General features: G+C 46.1%; 1 protein-coding gene across 2 annotated transcripts in view; it reads left to right on the forward strand.

Annotated features, from left to right (window-relative positions):
• The first annotated feature begins 534 nt into the window (after positions 1–534).
• Positions 535–14967, forward strand: part of hars (histidyl-tRNA synthetase) — a 28229-nt gene continuing 13796 nt past the window's right edge. The window contains exons 1-6 of one of the 2 annotated variants that reach the window (XM_078411688.1): positions 598–655; positions 3096–3441; positions 5159–5245; positions 6467–6586; positions 7651–7746; positions 14406–14531. In XM_078411688.1, the coding sequence (XP_078267814.1) occupies positions 3331–3441; positions 5159–5245; positions 6467–6586; positions 7651–7746; positions 14406–14531 (540 nt within the window). In that variant the 5' untranslated portion in view covers positions 598–655; positions 3096–3330. Of the gene's footprint in view, positions 656–3095; positions 3442–5158; positions 5246–6466; positions 6587–7650; positions 7747–14405; positions 14532–14967 lie in introns of both variants that reach the window. The other variant, XM_078411689.1, reaches the window with a different exon arrangement.

The raw sequence follows: 14967 nt of genomic DNA on the forward strand, positions 1-14967 counted from the left end.
AGTTTGCAGCACCGATAATAATTATGCAGCATTCGTGCTTGCGACAACTGGGCTCCTTGCACTGATGGACAAGGACGCTGAAGAGAGAGGTGGGCGGAGCGGTGCGGGGCAGGTCGCGCAGGCAAGGCGCTGATTGTCCTAGTCACGTGGGTGGCTGAGTGGGCGGGCGCGGGGAACCGGCCCTCCACCGATAGGAGGAGGACATCGATGATTGACTCCTGGCGCACCCAATGGAATCGATGATGGACGCGATGCTGGTCACAGCGTGACGTACCGTGACGTAAGGGGGCGGGAACAGACTGGTAGCAGCCAATCGAAGCAGGGGAGCGATGATTGACGTGACGATGGCGTGAGCGTCATGGACATGGGCGTGGTTGAGAGAGGGGCGGGGTGAGCAGGTCTACAACCAATAGGAGCATGATCCGGGTGATGGATGCGTCCCTGGTGCAATGAAAGGGCGGGACTCAGGGGGGGGCGGGATCCCGTGCCACCCACCAATGGAAACAGGTGATGGATGATGGACGTGGACCTGAACCAATGGACGCGGCGGCGCCGGCTTGCGGCGTGTGCCGTGCGCCGGCTGCTTCCCAGTTGACGCAGCGCTATGGAGGGCAAGGACGGTTCGCGGAGGGCGGGGGACGTCTCGCAGGGCCAGGTCAGACAGTGATATGATGTGATGGGCGGAGAGCGGTGGTGTCGGCGTGAATGGTGGGGTATTGGCGTGAGGGGTATGGGAGTGTGCGGAGCTGAGCCTGTGGCTGTGCTGTGGGTGGGATGTGGGGCGGTGGATGGGATGGGATGGGGTTGGGTGCGGAAAGGAAAGGGCTTTAGCTTAGTGCAGTCATTTTAGTGTTTAGCTTTAAAGATGCAGCATGGAAGCAACGAGCCCACGGCTCTGAGGAAGGGTCTCGACCCGAAACGTCAGCCATCCCTTCTCTCCAGAGATGCTGCCTGTCCCGCTGAGTTTCTCCAGCTATTTGTGTCCATCTTGAGTCCATACCGATCATCAATTACCTGTTCACTGGAGTTAATCACACTTTCTCATCCACTCCCCTACACACGAGGGGCAATTTACAGAGGGCCAACGTGTGTCTTTGGGAATGTGGGAGGAAACCCACGCAGTCACAGGGAGAATGTGTAACCTCCACATAGGCCCCAGGGGGTCACGATTGAACCTGGATTCCCGGCGCTTTGTGGCAGCAGCTCCATCAGCTCCACCTCTGTGCCACTGTCCTCACAGCAAGTACAGCTATTATCCAACCGACCGAGCCTTTCTGTTGGATTGAGAACTGTCTCTCTCTTCCATCCATCCACACTGTTACACTGACTACTCGTTACACCGATTAACTAAAAATAAAAGTGAAAGTCACCAAGTTTTGACCTCCATTACGTACAACCTCTGAATGAGCATATGGCCAGATTCTACCATCATTTTTGATTGAGCTGCTTCTTGGTTTTGCATCTAATCCTAAAACTGAATTCTTATTTGTATTCTCAAAAATACTTCTGTTTGTGTTGAAACCTCTTCAACCTTTTAAAGTTAAGGAGCGCAGGAGGGTGGGGGTGATCTTTTTGAGATGTATAAAATGATGAGGAAAAGATGGGGTGAATTCACAGAGTCTTTAACCCAGAGTAGGGGAATCAAGAGCCAGACGACATGGGTTTAAGGTGAGAGGGGAAAGATTTAACAGGAACCCGAGGGACAACCTTTTCCACACACAGGGTGATGGGTGTATGGCACGAGCTGCCAGAGGAGGTAGTTGACATGGGTACTTTAACATTTAAAAGCTGCCTTGGCGGGTAGACCTAGTACTTTCTATACTAGGTAAAATTCAAAGTGCTGGACTAACTCAGTTAGACAGGCAGCATCTGTAGAGAGAATGGATGTGACATCTCGGGTCGGTATCCTTCTTAAGATGTTTTGGAGCCTCAGAACGGGTCTGACCCAAAGTGCCATTTGTGTATTCCCTCTACAGATACTGCCTGATCTGCTGTTATTCCAGCGGTTTGTTATACTAAAGATTTCAGCATCTGCAGCTCCTTGTGTCACTCCCTACTGATCACATTTCCCAGCCCACACGCACTGTCAAAATTCTTCAATATCTCCCTTGAGTGTACTATCAATTACCACTGCTGCCCTCTGATTATACATCTGCCTTGGGGATACGGTTTCTCACACTCCTCCCTCTGCCGTTCACGTTTTGCATGCTTTGATCAGGTCAATTCTGCCCCCTCCACCCTATAGAAAGGAAACCATGCCTTTATCACCGAAGCATTCGGTGTCAGGGGGAATCTTATCTGGATGATGTAAGACTGGCTGAAATTGCCTCACATTACCACTTCAATCATGCTTTTACAACTGCTGTCGAGATACAGTATTTAGAAATGAGCATATTTACAGTAATATTACCCCAATCTGGATGCTTTGCGAGAAAGGGTGCAGAGAAGATTTATGAGGACGTGTGACTGGAGAGCCTGAGTTATAGGGAGAGGTTGAGAAGGATGACTTTATTCCTTGGAGCTCTGGTATCCTCACACATCTGAATGATGTGCCAGTTTGTCGGGCTTCTGTAAATTGCCCCCTAGTGTGTAGGAAGTGGATGAGAAAGTGGGATAACATTGAACTAGTGCGAAGGGTGATCAATGGTCGACGTGGACTCGGTGGGACGACGGGTTTGTTTCCATGCTGTATCTCTAAATTAAACAGTTCAAGGAAACTCTATATGGGAGTGATGTAACCATGTTTTGGGGCAAAAATTGTCAGTGGTTAATTTGAAGATCCATTACAGTTATAGACAAGAATTGACTGACCTGTCATCATTTTCTAACTATATCCATGGAGGCCATTCAGCCCATCAAGGCTATGTCTGATGTCAAACTTTGTTGTACTTTGAGAAATTGTTAAATATGAAATGTGCGCTTTGGGTTTAGTAGTTATAAAGTGTGTGTTTAACACTATCTGTTGATATGTTACACAGGCAAGTAATTGGTTTATTGCAGGTCTGTGTGGTTTGAAATTTGTTGTTTGATTTAGTTAATTGTCGTTGTTACTCCTCTCCACCATGCACTGCTGCCTCACTGTACCACTGGGTTAGTGGTAGTTGCTGACCAGTTTTCTCCTGTTCCTCCATGCACCATCCACCTGGGAACTCATTGTCCTTGTGGCACGTCCCCTTTGGTTTTGGCGAAATCTGGACATTCGTCGGAAACCTCGGGTGCATTTAAATGGGACTGGAATGTTGACTTTTTAAATGGGATTGCTGCCATTATTGGAATCGGATTAAACCCGCGGAGTACCTTGCACGCTGCTTCACTGAACTTCAAACCAAAATGTACAAATTTGGACCTTTTGCTGTAAAACTTTCGTCTGGGTTTGCCTGTTCCTCGTTTGAAAATTGTAACATGGCTGCACGGGTGATCTGCTCTCTGCCTTATCAACAGGTGCGTAACTCTAAACAAGTGGGGACCTTTTTCTGCAAAAATAAAGTTTTCATTACAGAACAAGAGTTTTAAAAAAAATTATGACCAAGTTTTGTGGTCTGAAAGTGTGTTTACGATGAGCGGAACTATTAAATGTGAAAATGTAATGAATGAAAAGTTCAGGATTGTACCTGGTAAATTTTTAATATTTGCAAATCTGCAAAATGGAGCAGTCCTCTCCGCGGAGAAATACTGAACAGGCACCCTGCGTTTTATGCAAATTAGATCTATGTATTTTTGAAAAAACTTTGAAATGCACTCAAATTTATGCCTGTTTAAACGTGTATGTTTAACTAGTGTGTTTTTGAATTACCCACTGCTTTTCAGTAACATAACCACGTAAATCTCTGCTTGCATATGTGCATTGTACATCCTTTATACATCAACTTTTCTTGTTCTCCTTGAGAAGATTCTGCGGGATAGGACTTACTCCCATTTGGAAGACAATGGGGTAATTTGGAACAGTCATCATGGTTCATGCAGAACAAAGTGTTTTGCATTTTTATGAGTATATTTTATGGTCTGGCAATGTCTTTATGGCGGGGGGGGGGGGGGGGGGGGGGGGGACTATTAAAAGTGAAAATGAAAAGTGAAAATGAAAAGTTCGGGAAAGAAGGCAATGAGGAAATGGGGAACTGCAGCGATTCCGTATGGATCGCTGGAATCCATAGGGAAAGTGAGAATCTTTTGTGAAAGGAAGTAGTTAAAAAGGCTCTTAAAGATTGGATAGTCACTGTGGATTTAGATAGGAGAATCGTTTTTGTGGTGACTAGCAGAATAAATAAGATGGACATGATGCATTTGAAAGGACTTCAGTAAGATTTCACATGAATGGCACTTGGGAACCGATTGAGTAGCATACAAAACAGCTTTTCTCTGTTCCTCGGAACGTGATAATAATAAACAATGGTACCTTATTTGTCACGTACAGAGGTACTGTGATATTCATTTTTGTATATGGTTCAGCACGTATCACTATACATAAGTACTTGGATGCATCTTAGATAAACATCTTAAATACAGTACAAGTGTATAGCAGTAGTACATTGAGACAGTATACAAAGACGCTAGTTTTTTGCACAATTTCCGAGTCCCAGTATATAAGTTCTGTAAGAACCCGGGTTCTTGTACAGTATGTAAGAACCAGGGTTCTTAACCTGCTGATGAAGGCCCGTTGTCCTGGCGGTGTTGCAGGGTCAGCATGGCCAAGCGGAGCTGTGGTGTCCGAAACAAACCGAAGATAGAACTTTCTTGGCCCCCTATTCTTCATAAAATGTTGGGGTAACTCAGTGGGACAGGCAGTGGGATAGAAGGAATGGGTGACGTTTCGGGTCGAGACTCTTCTTCAGACGGAAGGTCTGTTCACGTGTACACGTAGTCATGCACACCAGGGTCAATTTACAGTAGCCAATTAACCAACAAACTACACATCTTTGGAATCTAAAACTGAAATCATTCAGCGGGTCATGCAGCCTTTGTTGCAAAATTGAAACTGAAAGAATGTTGGTCTACTCCTGGAATTCTCAGGAAGCAACTGCAAGAAGGTTTACTGGAATAAGACAGGCTTTCTTGTCAGCAAAGTATTGGCAAACAAAGGCGTTTCACTGTATCTCTGTAAACATGGCAATAATATACCAATACCAGTTTCACTTTGTGTTTCTCTCCTACAATTATTTAGATTTCAAATGAAATGGCAAAGTTGGATCTGAAAACCCGACTTGGAGCAAATGAAGGGAAGCCAGTGTTTGTGCTCAAAACACCCAAGGTATGTTTGAGGAATTTACACGGGAGAGCTAATAGTCAAGAGTGTTAGCAAAATGGAAGAATGAAATCTTTACTTGCAGCAGCAAGCAGCACAATGGGTTTGTAAACATATAGAAACAAAGAACTGCAGATGCTGGTTTACACAAAATGATACAAAAGTGCTGGAGTAACTCAGCGGGTCAGGCAGTGTCTCTGGAGAACATGCATCGGTGACATTGCAGGTTGGGATAAATAATTTACACCACAAGCAGTCTGACCCAAACATCACCTATCCAAGTTCTCCAGCAATGCTGCCTGACCCGCTGCGTTACTCCAGCACTGTGTGTCCTTTCAGGTTGTAAACACAGTACTCAATAGATAAGAAGTTTGTTAAATTAAAAAAACCTAAAAGTGCAAAGATAAAACAAAGCCCAAAGTCCCTAGTGAAACCCAGCTGCACAGTGGTGCAGCGGTAGAGTTGCTGCCTCACAGCACTGGAGACCTGGCTTCGATCCTGACTACAGGTGCTGCCAGTACGGAGTTTGCATGTTCTCCCTGTGACGTCGTGGTTTTCCATCGGGTGCTCCAGTTTCCTCCCACGTCCCAAAGATCTGCAGGTTTGTAGGTTAATTGGCTCTCTATAAATTGCCCCCTGGGCAGCATGGTGGCGCAGTGGTAGAGATGCTGCCTTACAGCGCTTGTAGCGCCAGAGACCCGGGTTCAATCCCGACTACGGGTGCTGTCTGTACAGAGTTTGTATTTTCTCCCCTTGACCTGCGTGGATTTTCTCCGAGATTTTCGGTTTCCTCCCACACTCCAAAGACGTAAAAGTTTGTAGGATAATTGGCTTGGTATAAGTGTAAATTGTCCCAAGTTGTGTGTAGGATATCGTTAATGTGTGGGCACCGCTGGTCAGTGCAGACTTGGTGGGCCGAAGGGCCTGCTTCCACGCTGTATCTCTAAACTAAACTAGTGTGAAAGGAGTGACTGTGAAAGATGGATAACGTGGAACGAGTGTGCAGGTAATCGATGGTCGTCGGGCAATCGGTGTGCCAAAGGGCCTATTTCCACATTGTACCTCTAAACTAACATTCGTAGCTGCTGCAGTTTTTCAATAACTATATAGATAGATGAGTTTCTGAGTGTTTCCTGTTATAACATCAGTCATTTTTCTTAAATTGCAGTGTTTCACTGAAGGAGGATGCTCCATTTTGGTTTCTTAAGGAAGTTTTTAATTTTGCAGGGAACTAGAGACTATAATCCGAAGCAAATGGCTATCCGTGAGAAGGTGTTCAATACCATCATTAAATCATTCAAACGCCATGGAGCAGAGACGATTGACACACCGGTTTTTGAGCTCAAGGTAAGGCATTCAGCGACGGCTGACAAAATCTTTCCTCTTCTGGGCTGTGATTCACAAGTATGATGCTGCAGTTGGGTCATATCTCAGGCTGGATTTGAGGGGTTGCCAGGGCACGGGGGGCTGAGCTATCGGGAGAGGTTGAGCAGGCTAGGACTATTCCTTGGAGCACAAGAGGATGAGGGGTGATCTTATACAGATGTACAAAATCATGAGAGAAATAGATATAGTTTAGAATTTGTTACCCAGAGTAGAGGAATCGAGAAACTGAGGACATAGATTTACGGGGTTGGGGAGCGGGAGAGAGATTTAATAGGAACCTGAGGGGCACTTTTTTACTCAAAAGAGTGGTAGTGTATGGAACGAGCTGCAGGAGGAGGTAGTTCAGGAATGCTTTAAAATAATTTAGACAGGTACGTGGATAGGTAGGTTCAGAGGGATATGGGCCAAACATGGGCAGGTTGGTCAAGTGTAGAAGGGGCGTTGGCAATTTGGCGTTGGTCGGCGTTGGCAATTTGGGCTGAAGGGCCTGTTTCATGCTCGATGGTTCTATATCCCCACATTGGTACAAATGCAGCACTGGAAGATGTGTAACTTCGCCAATACTTGGAAGCACGTGATAAAATAGGCCAAAGTCAGCTTGCTTTATTAAGGACGGAACATGTCTGACCAATCTATTGGAATTCTTTCAGGAAATAAATAGGATAGACAAAGGGGAGTCAATAGATGTTGTTTACTTGGATTTTCAGAAGACTTGATAAGGTGCCACACACGAGGCTGCGAACAAGAGAGGTGCCCATGGTATTTTTTGGTGGGTACTAGCATGGATAGAAGAATGTCTGACTAACAAATGTCAAAGAGTGGGGGAAAACAAGAGTGATTTACTCTGGTTGGCTGCCGGTGACTAATGGCGTTCCGCAGGGGTCGGTGTGGAGTCCCCTGCTGTGCGGCCCTGATATTCATTGTGCAGTGATTCAATGATTCTTATTTCTTTCTTATCCTTGCAGTTTAGTAAGGAAAATATATTTGGTGAGTTTACCTAATTGTTGAATTTGTTGTGTTTTTAGGAAACCCTGACAGGCAAATATGGTGAAGACTCAAAACTTATCTACGATCTGAAGGACCAGGGTGGTGAGCTGTTGTCATTGCGTTATGATCTAACTGTATCCTTGATCTGTGAACTAAATATTAAAAGTTGGGTCAAATCAGGCAGTGCTAATACTTAAGGAAGCGGGGTGTGGGGTTTGCACAATATCCCTGTGACTGTGGGTTTTAGACAATAGACAATAGACAATAGGTGCAGGAGTAGGCCATTCAGCCCTTCGAGCCAGCACCGCCATTCAATGCGATCATGGCTGATCACTATCAATCAGTACCCCGTTCCTGCCTTCTCCCCATACCCCCTCACTCCGCTATCCTTAAGAGCTCTATCCAGCTCTCTCTTGAAAGCATCCAACGAACTGGCCTCCACTGCCTTCTGAGGCAGAGAATTCCACACCTTCACCACCCTCTGACTGAAAAAGTTCTTCCTCATCTCCGTTCTAAATGGCCTACCCCTTATTCTTAAACTGTGGCCCCTTGTTCTGGACTCCCCCAACATTGGGAACATGTTATCTGCCTCTAATGTGTCCAATCCCCTAATTATCTTATATGTTTCAATAAGATCCCCCCTCATCCTTCTAAATTCCAGTGTATACAAGCCCAATCGCTCCAGCCTTTCAACATACGACAGTCCCGCCATTCCGGGAATTAATCTAGTGAACCTACGCTGCACGCCCTCCATAGCAAGAATATCCTTCCTCAAATTTGGAGACCAAAACTGCACACAGTACTCCAGGTGCGGTCTCACCAGGGCCCGGTACAACTGTAGAAGGACCTCTTTGCTCCTATACTCAACTCCTCTTGTTACGAAGGCCAACATTCCATTGGCTTTCTTCACTGCCTGCTGAACCTGCATGCTTCCTTTCATTGACTGATGCACTAGGACACCCAGATCTCGTTGAACTCCCCCTCCTCCTAACTTGACACCATTCAGATAATAATCTGCCTTTCTATTCTTACTTCCAAAGTGAATAACCTCACACTTATCTACATTAAACTGCATCTGCCATGTATCCGCCCACTCACACAACCTGTCCAGGTCACCCTGCAGCCTTATTGCATCTTCCTCACAATTCACACTACCCCCCAACTTAGTATCATCTGCAAATTTGCTAATGGTACTTTTAATCCCTTCGTCTAAGTCATTAATGTATATCGTAAATAGCTGGGGTCCCAGCACCGAACCTTGCGGTACCCCACTGGTCACTGCCTGCCATTCCGAAAGGGACCCATTTATCCCCACTCTTTGCTTTCTGTCTGTTAACCAATTTTCTATCCATGTCAGTACCCTACCCCCAATACCATGTGCCCTAATTTTGCCCACTAATCTCCTATGTGGGACCTTGTCGAAGGCTTTCTGAAAGTCGAGGTACACCACATCCACTGACTCTCCCTTGTCAATTTTCCTAGTTACATCCTCAAAAAATTCCAGTAGATTTGTCAAGCATGATTTCCCCTTCGTAAATCCATGCTGACTCGGAACGATCCCGTTACTGCTATCCAAATGCTCAGCAATTTCGTCTTTTATAATTGACTCCAGCATTTTCCCCACCACTGATGTCAGACTAACTGGTCTATAATTACCCGTTTTCTCTCTCCCTCCTTTCTTAAAAAGTGGGATAACATTTGCTATTCTCCAATCCACAGGAACTGATCCTGAATCTATAGAACATTGAAAAATGATCTCCAATGCTTCCACTATTTCTAGAGCCACCTCCTTAAGTACTCTGGGATGCAGACCATCAGGCCCTGGGGATTTATCAGCCTTCAGTCCCATCAGTCTACCCAAAACCATTTCCTGCCTAATGTGGATTTCCTTCAGTTCCTCCATCACCCTAGGTTCTCCAGCCCCTAGAACATTTGGGAGATTGTGTGTATCTTCCTCAGTGAAGACAGATCCAAAGTAACGGTTTAACTCGTCTGCCATTTCTTTGTTCCCCATAATAAATTCCCCTGCTTCTGTCTTCAAGGGACCCACATTTGCCTTGACTATTTTTTTCCTCTTCACGTACCTAAAAAAACTTTTGCTATCCTCCTTTATATTATTGGCTAGTTTACCCTCGTACCTCATCTTTTCTCCTCGTATTGCCTTTTTAGTTAACTTTTGTTGCTCTTTAAAAGAGTCCCAATCCTCTGTTTTCCCACTCTTCTTTGCTATGTTATACTTCCTCTCCTTAATTTTTATGCTGTCCCTGACTTCCCTTGTCAGCCACAGGTGTCTCTTACTCCCCTTAGAGTCTTTCCACCTCTTTGGAATAAATTGATCCTGCAACCTCTGCATTATTCCCAGGAATACCTGCCATTGCTGTTCTACCGTCTTCCCTGCTAGGGCCTCCTTCCAATCAATTTTGGCCAGCTCCCGCCTCATGCCTCTGTAATCCCCTTTGCTATACTGTAATACCGACACTTCCGATTTTCCCTTCTGCCTTTCCATTTGCAGAGTAAAACTTATCATGTTGTGATCACTGCCTCCTAATGGCTCTTTTACCTCTAGTCCCCTTATCAGATCAGGATCATTACACAACACTAAATCCAGAATTGCCTTCTCCCTGGTAGGCTCCAGTACAAGCTGTTCTAAGAATCCATCTCGAAGGCACTCTACAAACTCTCTTTCCTGGGGTCCATTTCCAACCTGATTTTCCCAGTCTACCTGCATGTTGAAATCTCCCATAACCACCGTAGCATTACATTTTTGACACGCCAATTTTATCTCCTGATTTAACTTGCACCCTAAGTCGAGGCTACTGTTTGGGGGCCTATAGATAACTCCCATTAGGGTCTTTTTACCCTTACAATTTCTCATTTCTATCCATACTGATTCAACATCTCCTGATTCTATGTCACCCCTTGCAAGGGAATGAATATCATTCCTTACCATCAGAGCAACCCCACCCCCTCTGCCCACCTGTCTGTCTTTTCTATACGTTGTGTACCCCTGAATATTCAGTTCCCAGCCCTGGTCCTCTTGTAGCCATGTCTCAGTGATCCCTACAACATCATACTTGCCCATGACTAACTGAGCCTCAAGCTCATCCACTTTATTTTTTATACTACGCGCATTTAAGTACAACACTTTAACTTCTGTATTTACCTCCCCTCTCACATCGTTCACAATTGGCCCTTCCCTTAATTTCTTTTCCGCTCTAGAACTTCTGTTCCCATTCTTCCGAGAGTCTTTTGCAATATCTCCTGTATTCCCTTTTACCTCATCTTCATATTCACAATTTGTTAACCCCTCCCCCCCACTACTTAGTTTAAAGCCACAGGTGTCACACTAGCAAACCTGCCTGCCAGAATGTTTGTCCCCCTGCTGTTAAGATGCAACCCGTCCCTTTTGTACAAGTCACCCCTAGCCCAGAAGAGATCCCAGTGGTCCAGAAATCTAAATCCCTGCTCTCTGCACCAGTCCCTCAGCCATAAATTCATACCCTCTATCTCTCTGTTCCTGGCCTCACCAGCACGAGGTACCGGTAGCAGTCCAGAGATAACTACCTTCGATGTCCTACTTCTCAGCGTTTTTCCCAACTCTCTAAACTCCCGCTGTAGCACCTCCTTCCTCTTCCGCCCGACGTCATTCGTGCCCACGTGCACAACGACTTCAGGTTGATCGCCTTCCCTCGCTAGGATTTTCTGAAGCCGGTCTGTGATGTGTTGAACCCTGGCACCAGGGAGGCAACAGACCATCCTCAAGTCCCTCCTGCTGCCACAGAATCTTCTGTCCGTCCCTCGGACTATGGAGTCACCGACCACTACGGCTCTTCCAGACTTCGGTCTCCCTTGTCGAGTATCCTTGCCAACAGGTCCGCCACTCGGACTGGAAACGTCTTCTGCCCCGACAGTTCCCAAGAGGGTATACCTATTTGCAATAGGCACAGCCACTGGGGTCTCCTGTAGTCCACGTCCACTCCCCCCGGAAACAGTCTCCCACCTTCGCTCGACCTGGACCCTTGGCGTGACAGCCTCACAATAGGTCCTGTCGAGGAAACTCTCGCATTCCCGGATGGCCCTGAGGTCATCCAACTGCCTCTCCAACTCCACCACACGTCCCTTCAGGAGCTGCACCTGGACACAGTTCTTGCAGGTGTAGCTCCCAGAAGCTCCCGCGACGTCCCTGTCTTCCCACATCCTGCAGGAAACACACCGCACCAACTTTTCCGCCATCACCTTGTGCCTATAACCAGCTCTGGCTTAAAACAATGGTATCCTCCTCACCTCAGCCTCCTCGCCGAAGACTCGCAGCCAAAGACTCGCACTTCCCTCACTGGGCTGCACCTGAACAGGGCTGCACCCTTTTGTGAGCCTTGCTTATATCACCAATTTAAATTGCCTGATTGTCCAATTTACCTGACTTCTCACTTAAACTGCCTGTTCAACTGTGATTAGCACTTTTCTCTGGGTGCTCCGGTTTCCTGCCACATCCCAAAGGCATGCGGGTTTATAGGTTAGTTGGCAGAATCTCAGGAGAGGCCCTTCTTCAGACAGACCCATCATGTTGCTAATCAGTGTTGACTGCTCTCCTCCTTCTCCTCCCCCACAGGAACAGGAGGCTGTTCCACCTACCTCCTCACAGCAAGAGTATTTCTAGGTCACAAGGTCGCTGGTGTAGAAGCTGGAAAGACTCACTTGGTTTTGCTGAAATGGCTAGACACTCTTGATTGATGATTCATTTGTGTTTTTAAGATGTATAATGGATTTGTCTGCATCTTGAAACAACCTAAAACAAAACATGTATTGGGTTGTAAGAGAGTATTCGATGATGCACAATTTGTTGCGACTAAGCTGTCGGCTGTTGCGAAAAGTTGCAAGTTTGTGGAGTTGTACTATAAAACAGAAAAGCAAAGTAACAAATGTATAGGAAGGAACAGCAGAGATGCTGCTTTATAGCAAAGATAGATAAAATACTTGAGTAACTCAGCAGGTCAAGCAGCATCTGCAGAGAAGGAGTAGGTGACATTTCCTCAGACTGAGAGTCGGGGGGGGGGGGGGGGGGGAAGGAAACTAGAGATATGAAAAGATTCAAAACTGGCACCGAAGACAAAGGAAAGGTGATGCCCACAATGGTCCATTCTTGCAGCCCGGTGGTATGAACGTCGACTTCTCCAACTTTAGATAGCTCCTCTGTCCCATCCTTCCCCTCCTCCTTCCCAGATCTCCCTCTATCTTCCTGTCTCCACCTATATCCTTCCTTTGTCCCGCCCCCCTGACATCAGTCTGAAGAAGGGTCTCGACCCGAAACGTCACCCATTCCTTCTCTCCCGAGATGCTGCCCGACCTGCTGAGTTACTCCAGCATTTTGTGAATAAATGGTCCATTCTTGGCTGTGGAAGAGGTGATAACGAAGGGAACAGTGGAACAGGCAGGGCGATTAGGCTGGGGGAGGGTCGGAGAGAGAGGGGATGCAATGGTCCCTTGAAATTAGAGAAATCAATATTCATCCCACTGGGTTGTTAGCTGGACAAGCATACACAATGGATATCGAGCAGGTTTGGTATAGACAATAGACAATAGGTGCAGGAGTAGGCCATTCAGCCCTTCGAGCCAGCACCGCCATTCAATGCGATCATGGCTGATCACTCTCAATCAGTACCCCGTTCCTGCCTTCTCCCCATACCCCCTCACTCCGCTATCCTTAAGAGCTCTATCCAGCTCTCTCTTGAAAGCATCCAACGAACTGGCCTCCACTGCCTTCTGAGGCAGAGAATTCCACACCTTCACCACCCTCTGACTGAAAAAGTTCTTCCTCATCTCCGTTCTAAATGGCCTACCCCTTATTCTTAAACTGTGGCCCCTTGTTCTGGACTCCCCCAACATTGGGAACATGTTATCTGCCTCTAATGTGTCCAATCCCCTAATTATCTTATATGTTTCAATAAGATCCCCCCTCATCCTTCTAAATTCCAGTGTATACAAGCCCAATCGCTCCAGCCTTTCAACATACGACAGTCCCGCCATTCCGGGAATTAACCTAGTGAACCTACGCTGCACGCCCTCCATAGCAAGAATATCCTTCCTCAAATTTGGAGACCAAAACTGCACACAGTACTCCAGGTGCGGTCTCACCAGGGCCCGGTACAACTGTAGAAGGACCTCTTTGCTCCTATACTCAACTCCTCTTGTTACGAAGGCCAACATTCCATTGGCTTTTTTCACTGCCTGCTGTACCTGCATGCTTCCTTTCTTTGACTGATGCACTAGGACACCCAGATCTCGTTGAACTCCCCCTCCTCCTAACTTGACACCATTCAGATAATAATCTGCCTTTCTATTCTTACTTCCAAAGTGAATAACCTCACACTTATCTACATTAAACTGCATCTGCCATGTATCCGCCCACTCACACAACCTGTCCAAGTCACCCTGCAGCCTTATTGCATCTTCCTCACAATTCACACTACCCCCCAACTTAGTATCATCTGCAAATTTGCTAATGGTACTTTTAATCCCTTCGTCTAAGTCATTGCTGAGCTGGTAGAGACAGCAGTGGAGATACCACATTTATTCACAGAGTACTGATGCTCAGAAACCGTTCCCATTTGTTGTTATGATCCACTTATTATTTGTAGTTAATGTGTGCAAGTGGAAAATTGCAGAAAAATATTTCTCAATTGTTTTATGACTAAAACATCCTGCCTCAAGAACATCAGCAACATCTAATATTTGAACTGGGACTTTGGACCTTCTCCTGTCGTCAGTGGTATTTGTCCTTGACTTTTCTTCCTAGGTACCTTTTGCCCGTTATTTAGCTATGAATAAGATTACCAATATTAAGAGGTATCACATTGCAAAAGTATACCGAAGGGACAACCCAGCCATGACCAGAGGACGTTACAGGGAATTCTATCAGTGTGTGAGTATTGGGAGTTGTATTTCTGGAAGACTATTCTACTTGAATCATACAGCAACAGGCCCTTCGGCCCAGCTTGCCCATGCCGACCAAGATATTCCAGCTACGCTCGTCCCACTTGCCCATGTTTGGCCCATATCCCTCTAAACTTTTCCTATTCATCTCATCCTTTAAATGTTATTATAGTACCTGCCTCCTCTGGCAGCTCGTTCCATATACCATCCACCCTCTGTGGAAAAAGTTGCCCCTCAGGTTCCTATTAAATCTTTTCCCTCTCACCTTAAACCCTCTTGTTCTCTATTCCCCAACTCTGAGCCAAAAGCCTCTGTGATCTATTACTATCATATCATATCATATATATACAGCCGGAAACAGGCCTTTTCGGCCCACCAAGTCCGTGCCGCCCAGCGATCCCCGTACATTAACACTATCCTACACC

This window comes from Rhinoraja longicauda, chromosome 14 (assembly GCF_053455715.1).
Source record: "Rhinoraja longicauda isolate Sanriku21f chromosome 14, sRhiLon1.1, whole genome shotgun sequence".
NCBI lineage: Eukaryota > Metazoa > Chordata > Chondrichthyes > Rajiformes > Arhynchobatidae > Rhinoraja > Rhinoraja longicauda.